Raw genomic sequence first — 27,259 nt, 5'->3', positions numbered from 1 at the left:
CGGCGGCGCGGGGGGGAGCCCCGGCGGGGGGTACGGTACCCGCCAGCCCCCGCCGGAGCGCCCCTTCCGCGGCCTTTGTCTGCGCTGTCACATGGGCCGCGGTGCGGGATTTAAGCGGGTCTCCGCAGGACATGCCGTGAGCGGCGCGCCGCAGCCCTGCCCGCAGCGGCAGCGCTCCGCCCGGCCGGGGATGCGGCTCTAGCGGCCCCGCGATGAGCGGCTCCTCCATGGCGAAGAGCGAGTCCCGCACTTCGCTGCTGAAGGCGGCGGGGAGCCGGAGGGCGGCGGGCGCCCAACCCCAGCCCCGCGGCAACCGCGCCCGGGACGGCAGAGGACAAGGCGGGCAGAGCCAGGAGCCGCTCCCCGGGGAGCCCAGTGCCCGCAGGCCGCTCTGCCACCCGGGAGCCCGGGAGGACGGAGCGAGGGGCGCGGGGAAGCTGTCACATGGACGGGGGGAGAGCCAGCCGGAGCCGGCGGAAGGAGGTCCAAGGAGAGGCAGCGGCAAGGAACCGGTGCGGACATCCAGGCATCACCACCACCTCCCGCAGCACGCCAGCCACGGTCACCCCCAGGACCAGCATCAGCTCTCAGACAGGGATGGGGAGGAGGCGGAGGAGGACTTTTTCTTCAGTCACAGGCAGAGGTCCAGCAGAGAGTCCCTGAAGCTCTCGGAAGGCGCGTCACCTCTGTCCAAATCCAGCAGCAAGTACTCCACCAAGTCCAGCGGCAGCGATCGCTCGGTGGAAGCGGACCCCCTTTTCCACCAGCTGCACCCCATGCTCAGCTCGGTCTTTGGCCAGGTAAGGGGCAAAACGCCTCTCGCCCCCTCGCTCCCCCCTGCCTGCCAGCCCTCCGCGACCCCTCCTCCTGCCCGCTCCCGGACCTTCGGCTCCTCGTCCCGGAGCCCCCCGCGCCTCCGGGGGTAGCCCCCAGCTGTAAATGCACTGCTTCCTGGCCGCCCCTGCCCAACTTCTCCCGGCGCTGCGGCACCGCCGGGGCGCTGCGGGGCCGGCTCCGGTACCGGCACCGGCAGCGAGGAGGGCTCCGCGCCGGGGAGGGGGCGCGGGTCGGAGCCGCCCGCAGCCCCCCGGCCGCCCCGCCGGGCGCTGCGGAGGGCGCTCTCGGTGGTGCTGGCGGGGGAAGCGGCGGTGCTTTCCCTGTCGCCGGGGGAAGTTGTGGCTCTGCCTGCTGAGGGTGAGAGTCAGAGAAGCGGATTTTTAAAATGTATTTACTTATTAGATTCCATCTCTCTGGCTCCCCGCCTTGCTTTGCTGTATTTGTTTACATCTCCTTATGGTACATTTCTGTACAATCAGCATATGAATCATTTCTGATGGCAGAAGCTGTCAGGAGAAGGTAGTGGGGAGAACGACAAAAAAAATCCTGACCCAATTCCGAAGCCTTCCCAGTCACTATGTTAGGATGGAACAGATGCTTTCGGTGTTTGCAAGCTCTTTCAGTACAAAGCTGTCGCTTTTAGCTGCTTCTGGTAGTGAAATTACCCAACACGGCTACCCTCTAAAAATGAAAAGGCAGAGGGAGACTGGCTCAAAATTTTCTTTTAGAGCCATTTAGGGATGTTACTGGGAGATGTAATCTCCAGGAAGATTAATGTAACTGCAATCTCCCAGAAGCACAATTATAGGTATAAGCCAGTAGCCTGGGCGGCTAAATTCCAGCCCTGGAAGTGATCGATTAAACCAGAATTATGATTTGTGGGGTTTGTTGTTGTTGTGTCCTTTTTTTTTTTTTAAGCGGGTTGGGAAGCTTTGCAGGGTGCCCATTCAAATCAAGATTATGGAGAGAATGGAAAGAATTTTTGTAACTGGGTGGAAGGAGGTGATACACCCGTATCTCTTTTAATCTGGTGTCAGGAAACATTGTCTACTTCTGTTCATTTTGATTTCTCCAGAGAAAAATCAAAGCACATCTGTTTTCCTCAACGATTTTGCATCCTTGCTGACAGTTTGCTATTTAGGAATGTTACAGTTGTGTTTAACTCAGAATGAGTATTACCCTCCCTGTGCCAGTGGTGTACCAGAAGTCTAGATTAAAATTTTGTAGTAGTAATAAGAAAGGGCCTGGTGAGCGGCTTGGTGCTCAACCAGGTTGCAAAAAGCAAAATTCTGGCACCAGGCTTTGAAATCTGGGGGCTCAGCTCTGACTTGTGCTGTCCTTGTAGTTCTGAGGAAAGTGAAGATGTATCTGAGAACAGATTTTAAGTCTATGGAGCTGTCTGTCCCCAAAGTGTCAGAAATACAAACAAACCCATGCCAGGACTCCCACTCACAGAAAGCTCTCTGGTTTTGAACTCAGTTCTTACCTGAAGGGTACCTTTATTTTACCTGCCTTGCTGCTTGCATTCCAGTGTCACAAGACACTTCTGAAAGCCGTAAACTTAGCAAAAACTAATTGCAGTGTCGAATAATGCCCTTTACAGAAAAGAGACAGACACAATTCTAGTTTTCATCCTTTCATTGGGTACATTACACCAGTGCCTATAAACAAACACCAATATCTTTCTTTTAGAGTGTAATATTGTTTATTCCCATTTCTCTCTGTATTTATCTCTCACTTGCTTTGTTTGAAGTAACTATGAGAGAATGACCATCTAGTGGAGGTTCTAGGACTGCCTTTTAGGAGTGGGCTGTACAGGGGATTTGTGGGTACAAGAAGGGGACCTATAATGCGGGATACGCAAAGAGCTGGTTACAGGAAGGGAGATGTAAAGATTTTTTGGTAATAATGCCAAAATTCTGGGACAAATAAAGGCCCAAGGATAAGAATTGGAAATTGGAACTGAATGATGGAAATCTTGTTTCTGTGAGTGAAGAAAGAAACGCTAAGCATTGCGTAAAAATGTGAGCAATGTTTTGAGGCAGGCAAGGACTTAAACCTGCAGGAGCCTGAGTTGCAGCCTGGGCTGAGGCAGGGTCACAGGTACAGAAGCGTCCAGGGTTGCAGTATAAGGCTGCAGGTTCTGTAACACCAGTCTGCTCCACGCTGTAATTAGTAGAGAGCAACAGCTCAGCAGACAATTTATTTAATACAAGAACTTCTCTCCAGCCCACACAGCCCCCTGTGAAACAGTTAAAACAGTAATTTTGCAGTACGTAGAAGGAGAGGAGCACAGTGATGCATACCTGCAGCAGCAGAGCACTGTGGTCCAGCAGCACCAGTATATCTTGTCCCAGCTCTACAGATGTGGAACATCACCCTGTTGTTCCACGGTGGTGCAGTGATGTGGTCACAGATGCAGACACGACAGCGGTACGAGCAGATACGCAGAAAAGATTGCAGGGATGACTTCATGGAGGATGTCGTTATTGCAGCAACAGCAAAAAGGAGCAGCCCAGGACTACAGGGTTGTGTCTGAGGGAGACAGATTTGTGGCTGTGCAGAAAAAAAGACGGAGTGAAGGCAGAAGTGCCATGTTTATATAACCAGCACAGCAATATAGTGCACTGTGGGTGTGTACTCTAGGAGAATGCTAAGATACTGCCAGGATACAGCATGCAGTGATATTTTATTAATTAGGCTCATACTATATCAGTGCAGCGATGTTCTAATATAATAAACCAATAATACTCTTTTAGGGCATTTTACCATTTTGTAATTGAGTGGTAGAAGAACTAACAAAGGCAGGGGTAGTGTAATGATGTATTAGTATAAGCCAGGATGTCATCTTAGTCTAATGACGTGTTTGCACACTGGGTTGGGGAGGCAGCTGCAGAAGAGCACTCTGCTGTGGAGTTGACACCGGGTTAGCACGCAGTGCCGCACAGCACTGACAGCGCGCTGGTGTGGTAACGCAATCCTGTGGCAGAACAGAGATGTGATACTGGTGCCATGCGGTAGGAGTTTGGCAGTGCACGGGTGTGATAATTGTGTAGTGTTGTAGCCCGACAGAAGAGTTGAACAGTCTAATGATGTAGTAATACAATATTCCAGAAGGGAGCTAGTCTGTACGGCAGTGATTACTTCTGGTGTGATATTAGCAGAGGGCTGTGCTGATCTGACAGCACCATCCCCTTGTACCAGAAAGCAGTCAGTGAGATGTCACCACTGTGCCGTGGTTGTGGAAGCACGGCTGTGAGTTAGCACGAGGGCAACACCACAGACTGAGATGGTGACAGAAGTGCAGTGTGAGTACAGGCTGCCCATACGACGCGTGTGACAGCGGGGGGGCTGTGTTTTAAAGTAGCCCTGCAGCAGGAGTAGCTGGGTGCAGTGTGAGAGCAGTGCAGTGACTCACGGGTGTAATTGGCAAGGGATGCATGTGGGATAATGCCGTGAAGTGGGAAAGTGGCAAGAAAAGTGAGCGTGGGGAGGGCGTTTCATATAATTTTGGCCTCGTAGCAGGATAGTGTTGGAGTGGCCAAGTGGCAAAGGAGTGTCATGGAGTGAAAGGGAGCATGCTGTCACCCCAGCAGGGCAGTCTGGCATGATGGTCCTATAGCACTGATAGCGTGGCTAAAGGACAGAGTTTAGCAACAGTGTGGTATTGAGCAGTCACACATCCCTAACAGGAGAGGAGCAGTGATCCCTCGGCAGCTGGGATGGCAGAGAGGTGGCAGCCTGGCAGCAGGACAGAGTTTATTAATGTGACAACAGTAGCAACGGCAGGACAGAGACTGGGACAGCAGTGCGGTGGCAGCAGGGACCACGGTGCAACAGTTTTGTGGCACCAGGATTCCTGGGGCAGCAGAGATGTGGCAGCAGCACCTACGGAGCAGCGGCAGCTTGGCACCGGGCTCGGGCACAGCGCGGTATGGGTACTGCGGCATAGAAACCTGCTGCTTCTCCTCACTTCATTCCTCCTGTGCCACAGTGCTGGCCTAGCTGGCACCTTTAAGAAGAGCTTTTTCCGGGCCTTTGCTATGCAATATTAATTTGCAAGCGATCCTGCCATGTGAGACCTGACCGTTTTCAGAGCCGTTTAGCTTTCACACCCTGTCCGACTGTTAAATTTTTCAGTGAAGTGATTCCCCAACAGTTTTCTGTCAATTGCCTCTGGTAGCATGGGGATCAGAGGGGTCAAACAATGCCGTAGGGAGTCATTAAATATTTACAGGCTTCTGCTGTTAGCACTGTGGCCAAAGGGGCTTTTGTATTTCTATTTGTACAGGGAGTTAAAAGCCTCTTCTATCTGCACCGACTCCTATTCCTGCTTTAATGTCAGCATCCACATGATCATTAAAAGAGGGAAGGAATCTTTCTGCATTTCCTGTATAATTTTCCTTTTCTTGTCCTGCTCCATCTTCCTTTACTCAAGGGCTTTAGTTCATCTTAAAAGGTCTCAATGGGCCTTGGAGGAAACGGGGATGACAGAAGTATTGGGTCCTGATGTGTCCCCAGGCTGCCTGTGCGGGAAACTGGCGTCAAGAACATTCTCCTCTAAACCAGCCAGGAATGGGAAGGGAAAAAGCACCTTGTCCAGCCCCTCACTCTTCTGATTTCCTTGTCCACAGGATGACCTTGCTCCCTCCAATGGCTCCAGCTCAGCTGATTCTGATGGGAGTTTTGCCCAAGAGCAGTTGCTGCGTCAGGACCGCGTTTGGAGCTCCACCAGCAAAGATCTGGGGAGCCCAGCCAGCCCAGCTGAGGGAGAGGGGTTAATGGCTCAGTAATGGAAGTTTTCAGTTGTGTATTGCCTGGGGAGGCTGCAGTGTGTTGGGCTGTGCTGGAGCGGTGATGCCAGCGATGGAAACTTGGGTGTCGCGCTGTGGGATGGCAAAGGTGAAGGTGAAAGGTCTGGGTTTGCAGGTGTTGGTGGTTTGTACTGTGCTCTAAGGCAAGTGAAGCAGCGGTGTGTCAGGGCTGGTGGCAAACTGAGGGCAGTCTCTAATGGCTACTCATTTACAATGTTAAATTAGTACAGTAATTTGGGGTGAATAGACGACTTCTGGCTCAAAATGACCAACTGCCGTAGTGATGCTGATCCCATTCCATGGTCTTAGCTCGCTGGCACAGAGCGTGGGTGCACAGGTTGGGCAATAAAAAACCCCAGAAGCAGCACTGGATCCTTCCCCGACTTTTCCTGCTCTTTTACGGCACCTCTGAAGGCATGTTCCGTCCCCAAAAGGGTCCTCAAAGGGCGCGGAGAGGGAAGGGTGTCCCCGGGGCTGCGGGGGACAGTCCTGCAGCCGGCGGTACGGCCCGAGCTGCTGCCGGGGGCGGCCGTTCACAGCCCTTCCCTCCGCCGCGGGGGACACCTTCCCGCGGGGCTGTCCCGGGACAGCAGCGGCTCCGCCTGGTGCTCCCCCGTCCCGTCCCGTCCGGTCCCGTCCCGTCCGGTCCCGCGGCGCTCGGCGGCCCCAGGGCGCCCCCTGCTGCGGGCTGCGCTGCGTGACCCGCCCGGCTCCATCCCTCCCCGGGGCCGCTTTCCAGCTCGGTGCGCCCTGGGCACCCCGGGCTTTCCCGGGCCACCGGTGAGGGGGTCAGACCCGGGGATTGACCCGTGGTTACCATCACGTAGGCGAGAGCCGGGCCGGTCGTCCCGCAGATTTCCAGGCGTGTATTTGTGGGGGTCTGGGTACCCGCGTGGGGCTCGTAAGACCTCTGTCCTTCCATCCCTGCATGTGTTGGCACAGCCCATGTCCGTGCATGTAGCCTGACAGAAAGAGCCTTTGTATAAATGTCTTGTCTGTATACACACAGCCTGTACGTGTCCAGCCTCTGCTAAATCTTCTCTGTGCCTATGCAACCACCTCTGTACATGTATACGCGTTTCTGTGCTTAAAAATGACCAACGTATTCATACCTCTCTGCCTGCTGACACTCTCCATACCTTCCAAGGTACGTCTCATGTATTTTCTATATGTAACGGACGCAGACACAGATGAACATTGTTCCACTTGAGCACATCCACTCAGCTCCCCCCTTGCTCAGCTTGGAGGAAAATTTATCACATTTATTGCTTGTGAAGAGCTTGAGGGATGGGAGCCAGACGTACAGAATCACTGAGGGGCAATGGATAAGCTTCCTGCCTGCAGTGGGTCTGCCAGCAAACATTAATCTTTGTCAGTGATTTACTTTTTTAAACAAATCTGTTTTAAAAGGATATGGAAAGACATCAAAATAAAACCAAGCTAAAAGAACATTCATTAAATATTCTGTTCATGAAATATACAGCAGCATGATCTAATGCACTGAAATACGCAAACCTTCTGGTTAGATTCAGCTTATCTTTTGAGGGAAGAAAATCTTTCAATAGTAAATTAATCATAATTTCAATTAGTCCACTGTGCATTCCATCAATCTATACTGCCTTGAGTTTTGTTTCATGCAATATTGGGGTTGAACAAAGTGTCAGGGAAGAGTTTTAGCTTTAGATGTAGTGGCTGAACTGCAGGTTTGTCAGCCGAATTAGCTGTGGTTCTTTGTAGCATCACAGCTTCAGTAACTGTTTTTCCCTGATGAGTCCATGAGTGGTATTGATTTCCAATAACAAGCAGCTATATGGTGTGCATCCAGTAAAAGATGCCTAGCTAACTTTGGGCTCCCTTTCAATAATCCTCTGACATTCCTCTGACCTTAGAGAGCAACAGCAGTGCCCATGAACTTGAGTAATCCTCCAATTTCAATCAAGTGCTCTGCTTAGAAATAAAGACAAGCAGCTGTTGTAGCTCGTATGGTCAAATTTAGTTTTTTAGTAGCTTTCTGCACCAGCATAAGACCATGAACTCAATACTATCTATGAATGACGTCATTAGCAATATTTGAATATTTCTTCCACCTATTCCTCCCTTTGCACCTTGCAACCATCTTTGGAAAGAATATACAGCATTGCTTCATCCCACACAGATGAAATACATTCTTTGCTCTTGGAAGAGAACAGGAGACAATGTAACGTTGCGAAGCGTATGTCACAACGGTTGAAGGCAGGAAGTAGAAAACGGCCAGCACCCCTCCTGCATTCTGCTGAAATGACGCAAAAAGGGCTTAGGTAGTTTGTGACCAGCTGTGTTGAGATATAGCCAGAGATCTCATACTGGGACACACAGTTTGATCCCTTTGAAGGTGTTGTCAGGTCCTTACTCAAAATAGAAGTGAGGCAGACCTCGGTTTTATGGTAGCGTGTCTCTTGTAACGCTGCAGGGTTGCTTTCTAGCATTTGGTTAGTCCTGGTTCCCAGGCCTCTGCTCACCTAATAATCAGCCAACACTTTTCGTGGCACCTCCGTGTGCCAGCCAAACACTGACCCCCTGTCCCTTTTTCTTTGAAAGAGGGGAGGGAGCCAGGGCAGAATTAACTGCTTTTGCTGTAGTCCCAGACAAACAGAGAGTGATCTGCAGTTCTCATATTCCTGAGCAAAGGGAAGGGACTACATTAGGTTTGTTTTAAACAATCTTTGTACTGCTTATGCATGGCAAATTGTCACAGCCGCTTCTGGGCTGTCAAGCTTGTACTTGTCTTTTTTGTAGCCCGTTGATGATCTTGAAAGCAGAAAATTTCCACAACACGTTGTGCTCCAGCCAACACATCTCCTGTGCAGGGACTTGGAAGTTGGGCTAGTGCAAAATACGTGGACCAGATCTGCATGGAAGGTGTCAGGAGATGGCACAGTCCCATCTCTTTTCATCTAATGCAGAATAAAGCCAGCTAATTACAGTCAAAGCTGTTCTAAACAGAAGTTGACAGTCCAGGCTTTGTTACCTTCAGAGGGATGGAAAATATCCTTGGTCTTTTTAATAACCTTTCTGTTGTTTGTGATTGAATATGATCCAATTGCTCTAATGGAGGAGAATATTATGCACAGCATGAGTCAGCAACACTTTCTTCCTGGAACAGCTGACAGCAAAGAAAGTTCCCAAACTCTCTGCAGAAATATTCCTCCCCCCAGATGAGGATCTGGACTGCATCCACTGATACCTGCTGGTACCTCCCCTTGAGATGGACCTGTACTTGTCTGACTGGAATATGGAACCATCCAAGGTTCATTTGAGGTTAGAAGAGACAACTCGGTGTGCGGCAAAAGCACTTGGGAGCCTGTCTCAGAAGAAGAGAGGGAAGCCAGTTGCGGAAGTTCAGAGTGCCAGTGCATGTTCCAGCAGTCAGGAGCTTTCAAACGAAGCCCTCGACAGCGCTGGCAACAGGAGGATATTAACAATTCCAAATGCTTAGGCTCATCTGAGGTCATCCAGTAAACAAGGTTGGGTTGTTTCTTGTAAAATACAGATTTATAATCACCAGCTAAAGGGTGGTGGGGAGCGGATCTGAAAGCTACTGATCAATATGTGCACTCTTCACTCTGAGATAGCAAAAAATAGACAAAAAAATTCTTACCCTGTTAGGATAAATTAAATAAGGTGGTGTATTTTAAAATACTAAATCCTCCAAGCATGCAGTGAGCTCTTAGGGAAAACTATGGACTTCAGTGAAAAGATGCTAGGAATGAGTTTTCCCTCCTTTACGATGTACTCCCCTCAGAGACGTTAGTCCAACGTTGTACTCTCCTCAGACATTGTACTCTCCTCAGAGACGTTAGTCCAACCCCCCTACCTACTGACATTGCCCTGTTGCAGTGTTTGTGTTGTGCTGAGAACAACCATCTGATATAATGTTCCAGCAAGAGAAAGACTGCACTGAAATGGGCCTGGCATCTGAACAGTCTTCCTGTACAAATCCATGCTTCCACTGGAAGTTTTTGCCAAGCAAAGCTACAGACCAATATGCAATCACAAGTTTTGGATTGACTTTTGTTCTTTCTGTTGTGGCTGTTGGATATTTGCTGCCACTGGATTAAGTTTCTGGCAGCTACCAAGTGATTAGCTATGGTGGGGTTCAACATTTTCCTATGGAATGGGCATTTCTGCCAAAGGTGCCAGCCTGAAGCACAGCACTGCTGCTTTTTAAAGAATCCAGACATATTAAACCACCTAAATCACTCCCTGTTCAATGCCAAGTCACCCGGCCTCCTCCCTGCCCGGTGCTCAGGTCAGTCAATGTGCCAAATGCTTCTTTCCCATGAGCTGAGACCTTGCTCTGTGCCAAAGCGCATCCACTGAGGTTTCTGCTCTCCACCTTGGACCTGAGGGAAGAGGAAGGGATGCAGGCACAATGTAGGCAAGGCTCGCATTTCACAGAGTTCCTACCGATTTTTAGAAAGTTTACAACAGAGCCCCAGACCTTAAAAGAACAGTGTGATTGCCACAAAGAACAGTGTGGGAAAACCAGTATACATGCATGTGCAGCCCTCCCACACGCACACTGACTACCCCAGATATAGGCATACCCACAGATCAGCACCTACACACAAATGTTTTTGACACACTTATTCTCAGCATCCTGTTCTCTTACAGCAGCCTCAGTTGGAGGGAGGGAGAAAATATGTTCCTTCTAACCTAATCTTCTAATGACCTTTCTGCCATCTCCACTTTCCTGCCTGACTCTTAAGCTGCTCGTGGTGGCGATGGGAACAAGATCCCAATGTAGACAGTGATTTTCCTCCTCAGAGGTCATTAGGGTCTGTCTGCTAAATTGTGATGTGCTGCCCAATTGCTCTTAAGAGATTCAGGGTAAATAAGGAGATAAGAAAATTGTTGACGATTGCGTCTCTTGGGCCCCTTGCAGCTCTGCCAGAGTTCTTGCAGAGTTGAAGCACTGTGATTGTGCTGCAAACCTGGTGCAAGTGGGCTCCCGTTTCCTCTTCTCTTCCTGGGTTGGGGCCTCCCTGCCAAGCCTGGCAGCAGGTCTCAGCCCTCTCCCTCTGCCCTGCACATTTCCTACAGCTGCCTGCAACGGAGGGGAACAAAAACAGGAGAGCGGGCAAACGCAGCAGCGTGCCACGGTGGCTGGCTCTGCATGCTCGGGTACGAGCTAGTATTTAGAGGATGACCATCTCAACTTCTGTTGGGAGGTTTTTAATGGTCTGTAAGGCACACTCAATGCCTGTCTTCCAAAGCTGTCCCGTGGCAGTCCGGGGGCTGTGATGGATTCTCCTGGCAGGAGATGCCCGACTCCCTTGTTCCACTCCCTCTCTCTGGGAGGATGCGGGAGACGGGCACTTCTCAATTGCAGGGTGTTCCTGGCCTCCTTGCTGCCTGTCAAGGGGAGATTCATTAGCCGCAGGGAGGCGATTCTCTCTCCTCTCTTCTCTGGAATTGGAGTCGTTTGTCTCGGGAAAGAGCCCAGGCGCCTCGCTCGCTGTGTGGCAGCTTCTGCTCAAGGGAGACAAGCACTTCGTCAATAAACAAGGAGCCTGGGGAATGGCTCCAGCTGACAGAGGACATTATTAACGACCGGCACTTTGGCTGAGGGTAGATCAACCTCCCATTAGCTGCTTTAAGAGGGGAAAGAGAAATAGAGCTAAAGATGGCAGCCCTGAGAGGAGCTGGGAGTTTCAGCATCCTGCTGCAAAGTCCTCTGCTGTGAGGTCCAGGGCTGGCACAGCCCCCAGGGAGTGACTGTATATTTCCCTGGCGTCAGGGGTCCTCAAACTGTGACAGCAGGAGACAGGGCCATCTCACGAACAGCTTCGCTTCCCAGCTCACCATGGGTGAGCTTTGCTATGGAGGTCTTCCAGACCAGAGCTTTCTTAACCCCTCTGTCCATCTTTCAGTCTGCCCTGGGTGCAAAGGATATCTTCCAGTATCTGCTACTGCAGCGTCTTGCTTTGGAGGGCATGTGAACCTTTGTGCAGCTCCTTCCCAGGCCATGCAGCAAAGAAAGCATTGAGGGGATCTGAGAGGAAGCAGTTTTGCTGCCTTCACTCTTGGGAAGTGGTTAGTACAAGGAAGAGCAGGAAAAACCATCCCGCATGGCTGTGCATTTCTGGCTGTGACTGGAACCGGAGAAGCTGTTGACTCTTGTTGTGGTTGGACTCCTAAACTCACCTCCTCAGGTGGAAGAAGCCTCTAAGCTCTAAAGCAACTGTTGGTTCACCTTACAGTCATACTCAATTTGCCACAACACCATCAGGGTGGAAGCAGAGAAATCCCTGCTTTGATGTGACATTGATAGTTCATCCTTCTCTGTCCTAGAGCTGCCAGGAGAGTGAGTCCTTGGCTCCTGCATGAAAAAGCATGTGGTGCAAGTACTCAGCCCATGGATTAAGTCTGTAGAGCCTTTTGTTTGGAACCACCCTCTCAAAGAAAGTTGTGAAATCTTTCAGCCGAGCATCTGAGTGTCCAACGAACCTGCTGCATAGACAGGGTGTAGGATCAGTGTCATCTTGGTCTTCACAGTTCTTGAAGGAGGTAGTTCTTCATGCCCTGGCTTCTTCTCACTGTGCAGCTGCAGCTGTGGTGGCTTCATATCTAAGGGTACATTCACTATCCTGTTCAGATCTTCAGATCTTGTTGCCTGGGTGTGATGGTGAGGTTTTTATGCAATTTAAATCTCTTTTCAGACTGAATGCTCTTATGCTGAGCCTGAGATCAGAGGAAAATGTACTGGGGATTCATCCCTTTTCTTTCACAGATTATTTGGTTATCACAACAAGCCTAAAGTCCAGAGTTCAGAGCTGGCTCTAGGCTCGGGAGCCTCTTCCTTATTTCATGACCTGGGTGCTTGGAAATGGAATGGATGGATCTGACATTCAGATTCTTTGCATCACGTTATCTAGCCTGGGACTGGTCAGATTTAGGATTCAGGTGTGAGCCCATCTTTGGCAGACTTGTGCAGTTGATTTCCACTTGCAGAAAACTGGAAAAACTTTACTGCAAGACTTGCTCAAGGTCTCTCCCTTGTGGTTAGAAGTTACTACCCTGGGGCTGAGAGTGTTTTAGGGTCCCTAAAGCCTGCCTTCAGGCTTGCTTCCACTGTGGCAGGAAAAGAAGGAGGAACTTCTAGGTCTGCTGGTATTTATTTATAAGGTGAAACAGGTCCCACCCAGATAAATGGTCCATTTCTGCTCCGAAATGAGCTCTGGACTCTGCTCCAAGCCCCTAAGTGGATTGCCTTCTGGCCAGCCTAGCTCTTTGGTGATTGAAAAGCTGAGAGGAGTTAGAAGGGGGGTGGGTAGGGATGCGATGTTCAGAGGCTGTGTGGACCCAAACTAGCTGGATTCACTGCACTCATCACTGAAATCACTTCTTGTGGTGCCTCTCTGTTTTAATTCTCCCCGAATCAGCCCTCTCCCATGAGTGAAACAATCTTGCCTGCAGATTGAGGGGGGTGGGAGGGATTTGAACATTAATCTGATGTAGATTATACATCCGCCTCCCTCTCTCTCCCCTTCTCACTCTCTCTCTCTCCCTCTCTCTCCCTCTCTTTCTGTCTGTTTCTCTCCCCTCCCTCTCCTTCCTGCTTCATCTCTTCAAGAAAGTGAACATAAAGTAAAAACACGGAGAGAGAGAGGCAGAGAGAGAAAAAGCTCCCTGAAGAGGGAAGCCCCAGCAGCCAGTAGCTGTTTGGATTTGCCTGGCGCTGCCTTTCTTACTTTGCTCCCAAGGAATACCTTTAATGGGATCAATTGCTTCAGTTCCTTTATAACCAAGTCCACCGGAAAGGCAGACTCAACATATTATGGGCAACTGTGTGAAGTCTCCACTGAGAAACCTCTCAAAAAAGGTATGTTCCCTGAATCAAAGTGCATTGTGCATTTCCAGCCCTGCTTCTTGGGACGGGTGACGTCGTGGGCAAATGGGAACGGGAGGTGGGAGAAACACAGAGGTGTGTATGAAGGGCTCAGCTCACTTCACCGGATTTTTTTTGTAAGAGCTGCTCATGCAAGTGCAGCCATTAGAGCTCTAACGTGTGTAAATAAACGTGTGCGTGTGCATGCACAGGAGTAGGCTTGTGTCCTGCTCCATGTGTGTGTATAGCTGTCCTCTGGGTACCTGCAAGCTTGTGCTTGTCGATGTGCACGGTGTGCTGACACACGTCTTCTGTACGGGCATCTTAATGTCTGGGTGTTTGTGTGAGTTTGTGCGCGCGCATGTGCTTCAGCTGGGAGGTATGTCCATGAGTCTAGCCATGTGTGTCATTTCTGTAGGGATATATGTTCATGTGCATGTGAGTGGGGGTGTGTCTGCACGTATTCATGTTGGTGTGTAAGAGTATGCACACCTAATGAGCCCATCTGAAGTGTGTGTGTGTCCTTAGCTCCTTATGTCTCTGTGTCTGCATCCTGAGGTGCAGGAGCAGGCATGCATTGTTTGTTGTGAGTGTATAGGGGGAATTTGTGTGCGTCACACACGCATCCCCGCTTGTATGGCACTCTGTGTGTGTGTACCTGCTGGTGTATGTGCTCAGAGGACTGTATGTAGACACGTGTGTGTTTTTATGTATATCCATCCCCACGTATGCACACATCTAGTTTTGTTGGTATGTGTTTGGGTACAGAAGCTTGTTTTTCTCTGAGATCTGTTTGTCCATGTCTCTGTTTGCGAGTGGACACACTGGGCCCTGGCTGCGTGTTCGTGCATCATGTCGCACGTCAGCAGGGCCCATGTGTCTATATGCTTGGACCCAGCTGGACTTCATCTGCGAGCCATCATGTGTATCTGGTAGGCTTCAGCCTGCGGTCTGCTCGGTGCTGAGGCTTTACAGTGATCCCAGGATGAATTAGATTCAGGGACGATTCTGCTATTAGGGACTAGATTGAAATGGGAATGACGTGCCCCAGAAATATTTCTTGTTTGACTGATGTCAGTGTCTTGGAGCACTGTGTACCTGTCAGCCTCACGCTTCTCACTTAGCAGTGCTGCAAATCTAATAACTCAGCAAAAAGCTATGCAATTCACTCCTCGTAAATGAAAAAGTTATGCTAAGCATCTGAAGTATTGCAATGAGGAGCTACCTCTGCGGAGACCTTGCTGACAGTGAAACGCCACTGCCATCAGGATGCTCCACCCAGGAGATTTTGCCACCCCAGAAAGCTCCTCTGAAAGGGAGCTGATGGGGAGAGGACCTCCCTAACAAGGAGTTTCTTCTGGCCAGAGATTTGCCTTTTCTGTGTAGAAACACAGTTTGCTTGTTATCTCAGCTGCTGTAAACAAAGCCAGTAATGGCACAGTGCTGCTGCGGGGGAGCTGGGATACATGAGGAGGGAATTCATCACCAAACAGTTAGCCAGTGCTGAGACCAGTCCCTGGGTCGGGGTGACCTTCAGGGAGAGGCAGAAGTCATTGAGGTTTACCCAAATGTTGCACATACGAAAACCCAACTTGGTTGCTTGTAGGTCACCTCCAACTCACAAAAAAAAGGCTGCAGCTGTGCTCAACATGATCAAGGCGATTGCAATTAAATTCTGACGTGTGGCCAGGCTGCTTGAATCAAAATGAATTCAAGAACTTATAAGCTCTGTGTCGTCAGTCTTTTAGGTAATTTATGCTTTCATTCCTAAAAGCTGCTTCAAATAATGCACTTTGTGCCTAGTTGGAAGGCCCGAGATAGCAGGACTAAAGAAAGTTCCAAAGCTGAGTTAGAAAATGTCTCAGACGTCACTCCAGCTAGCTGTGAATTAAGGCCTTGGGCATTCATCCTGACAGGTCCTGCAGCTCTCCTGCTCTTTTGATCGCAACACACAGGATTGTAGTGGAGACTTTACAGATCAGTCTTAACATTGCACAACTTCACTTGGCTGTTTTACGATCCTGGTCTTTTTTCTCAGATTTTACCTTGGGCAAACTAGTTTTGCTTAAATGGTAGAGGAGGGACTGTAGACAATGTGTGTGAAACCTGCACTTGGGTGACAGACCGATCTCTCGAATACAGGATTTGAACACTGCCAGGCACCGGCTGGCTTGGTCTGGGTCTGGCTTGCCACAGTGGCACCTTGCCTGTTTTGGTGGCAGTGCTCAGGCTCTGTCTCCACAACGTCTGGTGTTGGCAGTTTCACTTTCCCGCTGTCACAGTGTCCCCCCAGTGATCCCAGCAGCCAGCCTGGCTGCTTTTCTCTCTGAGATGCACTGCAGTCAGGATGAAGAGACCCCTCTGGGTTTTCCACTCTACAAAGTCTCTCTGACACCCGGGCAGGGAAATGAGGCGAATCCTGTTGCACTTCTGCTGCGCAGAGAGGAAAAGCTTTGGCATCGAGATCTCTTGCTTTGCCACCCTTCACCATCACTACGGCCATCTCTAAGTCATGCCGGTCTCTTCCCTCTCCACAATCTGCTGGTTTGACACAGCCAAGGGCTGGACTTAGCCAGGAAGAGTAGTGGTCTTTTGCTCAAGGAACGGACAAGGAAAGCCTGAGGTCCCTAGTCATGTCCTTGCATTTTTCTTGTCATGCACGCTGCTGTTTCCTCTGTAATAGGCAACTGATGTTGCTTTGCCCTGTACTTGTATCACAGCTCCCTTCCCAGCTCTGCCAGGGTGTAGGAACATGGTGGAGGGAACCTGTGGGGATACTTGGAGGGGAAACCTGAGGAGCTGCTGGCAGAGGGATCATGGAATGCCATGAATCCTGCCTGCAGTCTCAGAGCAGGGCAGGGATCCCCTGTTGGGGTCACACTAAACCATGCATGTTGATACCCTGGCACTGTGGCAGGTTGTCTGGTCAGGATCCTCGGTGGCTCTCGGGAATTGTTTCATCGAACTGGCAATCTCTACCCACACAGGAAAATAAGGGGATGACCATTCTGTGGGACTGCTCTGTGGCTTGGTAATAAACTGTTGACTGGAAGGGTCAGAAAACAAGGATTAGGGGGCTGTGGGGACTTCAGTCTTTCATGTAGCTTCACTGGACTTAAATGCAGAACTGATGAGGGCTATTTTAAGTGATTCATATTATTTGGTATATTAAACTCAAAAATGTGCCAAGAAATAAAGCTGATAATTTTGAAAATATATTGCACTGATATCACGAAGCTGTGCAGTTCAACACAGATGCCTTGACATTTAGCTGAACTGGTAATATGCCATTTGTGGACAGATGCTCATCTTTCAGGTTTTTAAGGACAAGCGTCCTATGTGTCAGATTTAATCAGAGACAGTTTTCTTTCCTCATCCATGACTGCAACAAAAATGCTTTTCTGCTTCATTATTTTCTTTCTCCATGGCTTGCTTTTTGAGTTGTTTTTGTTTTGATGCTTGTTATTCACATGACATTATACATGAGCAGATTGGTGTAAGACTGTGTACAAAAAAGCCAACTACAAACCATGTGTGCAATATAATAGCACACGGCAGACACAGCAAGTAGATACAATAGACTCGGGCAAGTGTGAATGGGGCGTGTGTGTGTATGTGGTCTTTTAGCCTGAAAAAGCACCTCAGGCTTTAAAGAAAGGGTTAATAGAGACAATGACAATTGACAGAACTTCTCTGATCACCCCTGGGAACACCGGCTGTAAAAGTAGAATCATTCCTGAAGAAGAATCTGATGTATGATTAATGTTTATTCTATAAAACCAAGGGTCCTGTGGGTTGTGCTGGCTTTTTATAGCTGCATGGGAATATCAGGATAAGCGTTTTCTTGCAGAGCCAGGGAAATGCATTTCTATAAAAGGAAAGCAGTGCCTCCTTATAAAATCCAGTGCTGGATTCTGTTCTGGAGCCCTAGCTTAGAAGGACGTGTGCACTTAGGAAAATGTGCAAATGCAAACAGACAAAAATGTTGTGCCTGTGCCTGATCTCCACTTTGGGACTGTCAGTGATTAGAAGAGGGCAGTGCAGTAACTGCCTGAGACCCTGAGGATGTAACTAATTAGAAGTGGCAGAGGGAGTGCGAGCCTGCAGTTGGCAAAGCCACCTGATGCCGTAAATGGCCTTCTAATAATATAATAAAGCGTGTGATGCTGTGTTGCTGAAATGTAACGCAGAGCCTAACGCAGGGTCTTAGTGCAGGCTGTGCCTGGTCTCCTGGGGATGCCCTGGCCGCGTGGCTCTGCCAGCAGCTTTGCCCTGGGCACAGGCTGGCACACGTACTGTTAGGCTGGAGCGTGCTGGTCCTGTGCAGATCATTCAAGGATTCATTAACTGTGGGGCTGATAGTGGGAGCGTGGCCCTTTGGGCTGTGTCTGGGTAGATGTGAGCTGTGCTGAGAGTTTGATGTCATTTCAAAGCGAAATCCTCCTGGTTGGTTGTATTTCTGTCAGCTTTTGAAAGTGAACTCCTGGACTTACTGCTTCTGTATAAATCCTAATAGACCGGTGGGGGGGACGCAGTGTGGACCAGATGAAGGAAATTTAGCAATAATGTCTCTGCGAGGCGGTTCAGTAAAACTTCAGAGGAACGGCTGGGCGAGACGGGGAGGTAACATCCTCTGTTGTGTTGTTTGCTTGCTGCTGGTTGGCTGGGAAGATCCGCCATGAGGAGAAGACGTGCTATAAGGCTGTCCAGACGAGCGAAGAGGGGCCGTCGTCTTGCGAGTACCAGGGTCCGCTCATGGTGCTGGCCCAGAACTGCGCCGTCATGCACAACCTGCTGGGGCCAGCATGCATCTTCCTGAGGAAGGGCTTCGCAGAAAACAGGCAGCCTGTACGTAAGTTACACCCAGCCGGGCAAGACACGCACAAAGCCATGCGGATGCGAGCCGGGGATGCGGAGCTGCCCTCGTGCTCCATCGGCGTGGAGCTCTGTAACCCCCATCCCTGGGTCTCGAGCATCCCGGCTCCAGCTCCAAGTGCAAATGCAATCACAGGCAAATGTCTAACCCAAAGGATGTGCAGAGATACCCCTGTGCCTAAACACCAAGAAGGGAGGATTTTAAAAATGCAGCTATGGAAGATAGATCCAAGCCTACACTCAAGTAGGCATAATCATATGGACTCAGGAGGAGTCCAGTGTTCAAAGGTGTTATTCCAGCAAGACATCCACATCTCATTCCCAGAGGCTCAGATTAGCATTTGAGGCCTAAATAGCCACTTAAATGCAAATCAGGGCATCTGTATTGGGAACAAGCTGTCCCACAGAGATGCCCATATTTGATATTGTTCCTATCAGCTCACAGTAGGCACAATATTACCCGCAGAAATAAGCATGCATCTGCCTCCTCACAGATACCCAAACGCAATCTCGTATGCACTATCATACACAGCCTGACACTGCAGCAATCCCAGCCAAATAAACCCAAGAACATCAGTTTGTCCTCATATTTGCAAATAGTGCCAGACTACCAAATGCTATTACCCGTACACACACAGATAAACAGCAAAAATACATCCATCCATTCAGTCACACTTCTTTGTAGCTATGTGTTCATATGTGTCTGGTGTATGCATTTATATACAAAAATGAAAAATATTTGTATGGCAATTAAAATGTATGCACCTGGACACATTAAATATACAGAAATATGCACCCCAATATTATTTCTTTACAAGAAGTAAAACATATTTTTGCATATAAGCATTGGATTCCTACAATAACATGAATTTAAAGACATACACAAACATACAATTAACACACTTTTTATGGATATGTATGAGTGAATCTGAGCATTGTTTGTTAGATATTCACCCAGTGCGCTCCATATTCTTCTGGTGAAAGCTCTCCCCAGTTACCTGAGAATCAGAGCTTTCTTGACCCTGTAAGAAATCTCTGTCTTACTCATGCGTTGATATCTGCAGCTGTAAGAGACACCTAGATCTTTATTTCTGAAACCTCTTCTTCAACAAGAACCTCAAAAAGAGACATTATTTGTCATTATTGATCAAAGAGCTTTTGTTCTTCCCAACCTTTAGCCACTAAGTGATCACATATTCCTTGTGCCAGTTCACTAAAACACAAAACATAATTTTCTCACACAAGCACACTGCTGGCATGCACAGAGCTACCTGTGCTGGGAGGTAGGGCCAGCTCCTTAGTGGAAGGCTCACAGCTGGACAGGTGTCCATCCTGTTTAGGCCCTGGAAACTCACGGTACCCTAAGAAGTCTACAAAGTAGGATTAGTGATGTCTCCAACTGCCCTGATGTAGAATAAGTGTATCTGATAAAAAGCTTTACTTTTACTGACTCTCTAGACCAACAGGATTTATTGTGCATAGAGCAGACATAAATGAGGGTAAGGCCATTATGTATAATGGGCTCTCTGAGGGTCACCTCTGTTCATATCTAGGATCCAAGCTCTCTGAACAGTTTTATTCCTCTTTCCATATGTTCTCCAAAAGCTTTAAAAGTGATTCAGCCCATTTCTTCCCGAGCAATTTTCCTCCTTTATCATTTTAGGGATCTTCTTTCAAATTTAAAACAGAAAACCTCTTCATGACGTTAGTTATCGCTTGAGTCAGATTTTTGGAGGGACACAAACCCTCCCCCTCCTTTTGCATTCGCAGTCTGTGGCTCTCTGATGGTAGAATCTGCATGTGCAAAGATATGCTCAGAGCCCTGCGAACGCAAATGCCTCGGTGTGCAAAATTAGAGCCGGTGCTGAAGCCCCCGTTTCTGACATGTCTCAGTCATGTCGGGTGCCTACGTGGTCTTCAGCGAGCGAGGAGGAGGAGGATGGCCTAGGTCCTACCCCAGCCACTCTCACACGACAGCGGTTACCGCGGGTGAGTCACGGCCCCCTTTGCACCGGGGCGGTGGTGATCAAACCCCTGCATCTGCTGCCGTGCCGGGCAGCTGTCGGCACACAGCGGTATCTCCGGGCATTAATGGCTGTGAACTCTGGAATGAGGTGCACAAGGTGTTGGTACTGATCACGGGTGGTTTTCATCTGCTATTTTATCTAAGGCAGGAGGGCAATAACGCCTCCTGCATCCGGTCTAAGGAGCTTGAATTGTTTTATTACTTGGTGTTGATGAAAGCGGAACAAATGGGATGACATGTTTGAAAATACCAGGTCTGTGAAGGATGAAACGGCAGAGCTAGCGCGCTCCGACATTTCCATCCAGCACAGAGATGCCTCTGGGAAGGTTATGAGTGGCAAGCTGGTCATTTCTCTGGCACAGCCCACTTTTGCACAGACGTAAACCAGTGTGTGTCCTAGTTTGCTATGCACTCTGAGCAGCCACCATTAGTTTCCAGAGGAGCCTGTGGTTAAATAGCAAAGGATCATCCTTCTCAAACTGATCAAGGGCACCGTCTCCAGGGACGTGTGGTGAGGCTGGAGGACACCTGGAAGGCAAGGAGAAACTCCCCTGGTTGAGGGGAAAAGCTGAGAGTGAGACGACAAAAGAGATGGCGTTTCTGTGTTTCCAAATTCTCAGATGTTTTGGATTTGCCTGGGAGCCATGAGAGGAATTAGAAAGGGCATTTAAACCAGAAAGCAGTGCATTTCCATGCTCATCTCTTCTTCCTGGTGCAGTGTTGGAATTTTCCTATACTCTTTTATATCCTCCCCCTTCCAAGAAATTCAAATTGGATGTTTGAAGTTGCAGTGTTTCCTGAACATGGTGAATCCTTGTCCTGTTTTGTTTGTAGATGACCTTGATGATGTATATGTCGTGTGTCTGCCTTCATGCCTGGTTTCAAAATGCTTGTATTTGGAGTTGAGGCTGGGGGGAAGGGGGAAGTTCCTACCTTTTTGTGGGGACTGACTATAGGAGATGGCACTGGGATGTTGGCTGTAAGAGAGCTCGTGGCTGTCCCTGTCCTGCCAGAAGGACAGGGATCAAGCAGCGATCCAAGCACATGATGGTATAGACCTGCTGGTTACAGGGACTGCTTCCAGCTGTTTTGATCTGGCTGTTTCCGTGGGAGCTGCAGTAGGAAATACAGAGCTCTAGAGGAGATTGTAATTGCTGCAGGACTAGTCTCGGTTCTGGGGCTTGGTGCTGGGGAGCTTCATGAAGGTGCTCAGAGTACTGTCAGGTGGGGAGGCCACACAAATACAGAGCTCTAGAGGAGATTGTAATTGCTGCAGGACTAGTCTCGGTTCTGGGGCTTGGTGCTGGGGAGCTTCATGAAGGTGCTCAGAGTACTGTCAGGTGGGGAGGCCACACATATGGCTGTGCTGGCCCAGGTCTCTTCTGTTTTGGGGGGGCACCTCTCATCCCCCTGTCCAGCAGATGAGATAGAGAGGTGCTTCCATAGGGAAGTGTACAGGCTAACACGCCTCCCGTTGGGAGGATTGCTGGGAAGCCTTGCTAGGTATATGGTATTAAACATGTCATCACCTTCTTGTTTCTTCTCTCACTTTCTGGCTTGTCCCAGAACTGTTTGCACCAACAAGTGTTATTCTGAAACTATATTTGTGGCAAGCTTGAACATAGTATGTTCTCTTTTGCAGGATAGAGAACTGCGTCCGGAAGAAATTGAAGGTAAAATTTGTTACTCCTTCTGTGTCACCTTTCTCCCTGCCCAGTGAAAGCCTACTGGCTGGCCTTTCCAGGTTGGCCCCCATGGGGTAAAATAATTTGAGGCAAATCAAAGGAGACAATTCCTGGAATAATTCCTGGCAACCCCAGCCAGAAAGAAATAATATATAAAACTGCAAGAGTGCTGAATGTGAAGGAATTTGCATCCATTCCAGCTTCTTCAGGGTGGGAGGATAAGTAAAGTAATGGGATATTAGCTGTCAGGGAACTGCTGTCCACCCCAGCTCCCACAGAAAGTGTTGTAGAGCATGATGCAATAGTACGGCTCCAGGGAGGCTGTTTTATCTGCTAATCCCTACAATGAGTGCTATATAATATAGTGCAGGGGTAAAAGTTGGGAAAACATACTGCTTCCAGTTTCTTTAGGGGGTGCAGTTTAGGAACAATTAGTCCATGGCACTTGCGGTGCAAGCAAGCTTTCCTGTAAGGAATGGGTCTGCAGTGCTGCTGATAGAAGAGCTTAGCATTGCTCCAGTCACTGCCTCTCTGCAGGGAGATCTGCTGGGAAAATACAGACTATCTATGAGGGAGGCCTCATAAAGTGCTGCTGATTCTGGGGAGGTTTCTTTGAAAAGGTATTTCAAGCTGTCACTGACAATATTGTTCTTTTTTGGATCCACTCCCACAGAATTAAGAGAAGCCTTTAAGGAGTTTGATAAAGACAAGGATGGGTTTATTAACTGCAGGGACCTGGGGAACTGCATGCGAACCATGGGCTACATGCCTACTGAGATGGAGCTAATAGAGCTCTCCCAGCAGATCAACATGAACCGTGAGTAACATCCACCTGGCTGTACCTCCCTGTTGCTGCCGTGCCCTGCATCGTTGCCTCTTGCTCTCTCAGTCTCCTGCTGTCTCTTTTCCTTTGGATTTTTCCCCCCTCTTTTTTTTGGTTCTCATTTTCACTCCCTGTCATCTCTCCTGTGTGATTGTGGTCCCTAGCAGTCGGTGCCTTTGTTTTGCATTTATCAGAGGGGCTGGGTGGACTGTGCTGCATGGGAACAGTGTGTGGAAGGATTGTCCTTTGTGCTTACACTGTCAGGTATAAAACTGCCCTTGATGTAGGGAGTTGGACATCGGTGCACAGGTTGTGGGTTCTGTCATAGTGAAGCTGATGTTAGATGGTGTCAGACTGAAGAAGGAACCTGGGAAGATGGAGATGCTTTGGTTGGAATGGGTGATGGATGGGCTGTTCACTCTGTGGTGGGTGCTTATGGATCTGCTGTGTGCCTGGCTGCAAGCGAGCTGTGCTGGCAGCGTCAGATGGGGGCATCTGCTGGAGTCATGGAAAAATGTGACAAACGCATCCGATTCACTGTAACTGTGTTTGTACCCCTTGCCTTTCACCATCATTTTTGTTGCCTCTTGTCTGTAGAAGTGGGAAAAAGGATATCTAGTGCATGTTATTTCTGACACATGATGATGTAAAAAGGACAAGCTACTTGGTCAAGGGAAGGAAAACAGTTGTGACATACACAACGAGTCACACACAAAAGCAGCTGATAGCCCTGGCACACAAGTGCTTAGGAATTTCAGAGCGTTACTGCCAGCTTTCAGATAGAGGACAAACAAGGAAAAGGACCAATACGATGAATAAACTGTTGGACATACATTAGCCACTGCCCCTGGAACAAGATTCCACCACTGCTGCAGGGCACTGCCCAGGCCATGCAGGAACATCATGCTGTGCCCTTGCTGTACCCTTTGGCACAAGCACAGCAGAGGGTTGCTATAAGCACTAGAATGAGGCCTAATAATAATAATAATAAGCCTCTAATACCCAGTTCGTGATACCATAAGGATGTGACAGTCCATGGCAGCCTAGGATAGAACAACTTGGGCTTATTCCACCTAGCCCACAATCCAGAAAATATAAAGATAGTGTAAGACTACCTCTGCTTTTCCTTCCACTGTCCTGCACCTTCTGTGCTCTGCTTCCTGGAGATCCAAGTCCTCTCTAGGGCACACAGAAGTGCAAAGTGAGTGTTGGGCTTGGCTAACATACGGAGTTCTTACACGTGATCTTTCATCTTGTCCCAAGTGGGTGGCCATGTGGATTTTGAAGATTTTGTTGAGCTGATGGGACCAAAGCTGCTAGCAGAAACTGCAGACATGATTGGTGTAAAAGAGCTCCGGGATGCCTTCAGAGAGGTGAGTGCTCCCTACTGCGTGCCCCCCAGAGAGGTGAGCAACAGGAGATAAGAAAAGAGAGAAGACCCACTGGGGAAGAGAAGAGAAGGAGAGAGAAGCAGAGTAGAAGACAGGCATGAAACAGGGGAGGAGCAGAGAAAGTCATTAAGATAAGGGAACCGTTGAGGCCAGGAAGAGGAAAGCGGATGGAGATACAGCAGTTACAAGGGGTTTCTGAGGAGAAAAGGCAGACTGGATCCAAAAGGCACCCAAAGAAGAAAAAGCAGGGAGAAAAGGAATACAGGAAAAATAGGGCACTCAGGAGCAGGACAATACAAAATCCAACCCAGAACAAGATCTGTTTCTGTTAACTGTATTTCCCCTGCTGGTGTTTTTCATCTACTTGCAGTTTGACACCAATGGTGATGGGGAGATCAGCACCAGTGAGCTGCGAGAAGCTATGAAGAAGCTTCTAGGGCAGCAGGTGGGCCATCGGGATATTGAAGAGATCATCCGGGACGTGGATCTGAATGGAGATGGGCGTGTTGATTTTGAAGGTGAGAAGGGATGAATGCTCCCTGTCCATCTGCTCTGGTGTGAGTCAGAGTTTCAGCTCGGAGGTGGAAGCAGAAGGGAAGATTTGCATGCTTGGGGCTCAAGTATCTGAAGTATGGAGAAAAAAGCAAACAAGACGTGGGTTTTTTTCCTAGTCAGCTGAGGAAAATGGAGAATATTGGCCCACACAGGAAATTCCTCAGCTAGAGTGTTCATTTGTATATCATCTCTTGTTGCATCTCAGTTTCAGTTGGGTCTCTCTCCATAACTCTAGCATGGTAAGAGGTATGCCCTGTCACGGAGAAGGAGATTCTGGTGCACACATGCTATGCCAGCCTTCTTTTTATGGGGTGTTTTCCTTTTTATTAAATCTATTGCAAGAGCTGTGAGGAGGCTGGATTGGTTTGGAGAATGCATTGCACCTTCCATTTCCTCCAGTTCACCTTGTTGTCTGGGTTTATGGAGAATTTGTTTCTGTGCCTTTATGCCTGAAGATGGTCACATACCAGATGTACTCACTAGGACTGCAGATATCTATGCAGATGCAGATCTGGAAGTGTCATATTAAATTGTAGAGATAATTAATTTATTTTTCCATTTTTTTAAAGCCAGAAGGACTTGGAAAAATAAAAGTGGTTAGGCTACTATCCTAGCCGTTAGCCATGGCAGGAGCAATATTAATAGAGCTCAGGGTTTCTGGCAAGGAAAGCAGTTGATATCAGACAGCTAAGCGGATCTAAGAGCTGGAAGGTGTGAGAGCATGGCAGGCTGCTTGTTTTCCTAGTGCAAATCCAGATGTCCCTTTGCAGCACAGGAGCTACAGAATTAAAATAAAAATGACATAATTTTTTTTGGCTCAGAGGCATTCCTGGGTCTCCTGCATGACAAGGGGTCTCAGTCTTTGGGATTACTGAAGGTTCTGAGAGCTTTGAAAATGTGAAAAAAACCTAGGAGCATCTCCCTAGAAAGTATCTGGTAACTGCAGTTGTTCTAATGCACTGGCTGATTACATGACAGTAGCTCTTCTTGTTTCCTACAGCTAAATTATGTTAGACAGCTAAAATACATGAAATGCTATCCTGGTATCATTTTCTCTGTGAGTTACTGCTTTAGTTGTCAAAGGACAGCTCCATCAATGGAAAAGGAGAAGTCAAGGGGGTAATTTCCACTGGCCTCCTCTTTGCAGAGTTATTAGTTCCTTGGCAATTGAAGCACAGAATGAAAACACATTTATATTTGATGGCATTTACACTCAATTTGAACAATTGTAATTGACTTCACAAGCTGCAGGGTGGTGAAGAAATAGATCCAGGGTATCCTTACAGTTAACCTTTATTTTTAAAATCAAGTCCCATCGAAGTAAACTGTTCTCTACAAGAATGCTGATACCTCCCAAAACATTGGTGTCTCTGTGAAAGGACAAGCTTACTGAGAAATCATACTGTGTTCCCAAGACTATAAATCAAGGTTCCCTGCAGTTACAGTGAAGGGAGACAGCACTTGCCGTAGTGTCTCACAAGGAGTTGCTTGTGCAAACAAGACTATACAGTGGCTGGGAAGGAGTCCGAGGCAATGAATTGACCTGCTGGTGGGATCATATCACCATATCTAATGCAAGGATTAAAGCCTGTTTCGTTTGAGCTCTCCAGGGCTGGTCATGGAGCAGCACAGGACCTGCTGGCAGTGCCTGGACACTTGGTTTCACCCTGGCTGCACGCAGTCTCCAGGGAATGAGAGCTGGGTTAGGGACCATGGATGCCTTCTGCTTCAGGGCTGTCTTTTTCTTGTTGGTTGCAGAGTTTGTTCGCATGATGTCCCGTTGAAGATAATTCTCAGCTAAAGAAGAATCAGCACCTTAGAGAGGGCAGAAGAGGACCTAGGTGGAGCATCTAGCCCCGATGTTCCCACATGAAGGTTTATCGGCTGGCTGCAACTGGGACATTGCAAGATGACCTGCTGCTCCTCCCTCATGCTGGTCCCCATGCCCCTCCACCCTTTCACACTGTGAAAGACTTGCATCTTCCTACAACTGGAACCATTCCTTGAAGATGATTGCAGGAAACTGCAGAGCCAGGACTTGCCATGATTGCTTTCATGGCATATTTGCAACTTCAGACTCCTCCTCCCCAGCTTTATTCTCCCACCAGCTGCTGCAAAGCAAAAGCAGGATAAATCCTCTTGGCTCGGTGGATGAGAGCAAAGCCATTGGGACTGGTGGCAGCCTCAGGGCGTGCTCTGCACTTCTTGGTTTCCCTTGGTGAACCGTGTCTGTGTTTGCTGTCTCTGTGTGTGTGTCTGTCTGTGTGGAGTTATTTATGCTTCCCCAGCACATATTCGCATCTCCTGTGGTTATGTTTACCAAGAGTAAATTCAAATACATGTCTTGTGGGGGGAAAGCGATAAATATGCACGCTGAAACAAT

The 27,259-nt window shown here is 48.7% G+C and overlaps 1 protein-coding gene across 4 annotated transcripts; it reads left to right on the top strand.

Moving 5' to 3' along the window:
• The first annotated feature begins 6 nt into the window (after positions 1-6).
• CABP1 (calcium binding protein 1) lies at positions 7-27,259 on the top strand. Of its 4 annotated transcripts, XM_014965402.1 has the most exons (8): positions 526-800; positions 13,267-13,515; positions 18,193-18,369; positions 22,065-22,095; positions 22,781-22,924; positions 24,194-24,303; positions 24,692-24,839; positions 26,635-27,223. In XM_014965402.1, the coding sequence occupies exons 2-8, from the start codon at positions 13,471-13,473 to the stop codon at positions 26,658-26,660; spliced, it is 681 nt and encodes a 226-aa protein (XP_014820888.1). In that variant the 5' UTR covers positions 526-800; positions 13,267-13,470; the 3' UTR covers positions 26,661-27,223. The 4 variants fall into 4 exon arrangements, with proteins under 4 accessions (XP_014820868.1, XP_014820878.1, XP_014820888.1 ...); XM_014965382.1 differs by lacking the exon at positions 13,267-13,515 and having other exon boundaries at positions 7-800; positions 26,635-27,259; XM_014965412.1 differs by lacking the exon at positions 18,193-18,369 and having other exon boundaries at positions 673-800.

This window comes from Calidris pugnax, unplaced genomic scaffold, assembly GCF_001431845.1.
Source record: "Calidris pugnax isolate Ruff unplaced genomic scaffold, ASM143184v1 scaffold32, whole genome shotgun sequence".
Taxonomy (NCBI): Eukaryota; Metazoa; Chordata; class Aves; order Charadriiformes; family Scolopacidae; genus Calidris; species Calidris pugnax.
Note: the sequence above shows the minus strand (reverse complement) of the source record. Positions and strands in the feature narration are given on the sequence as shown.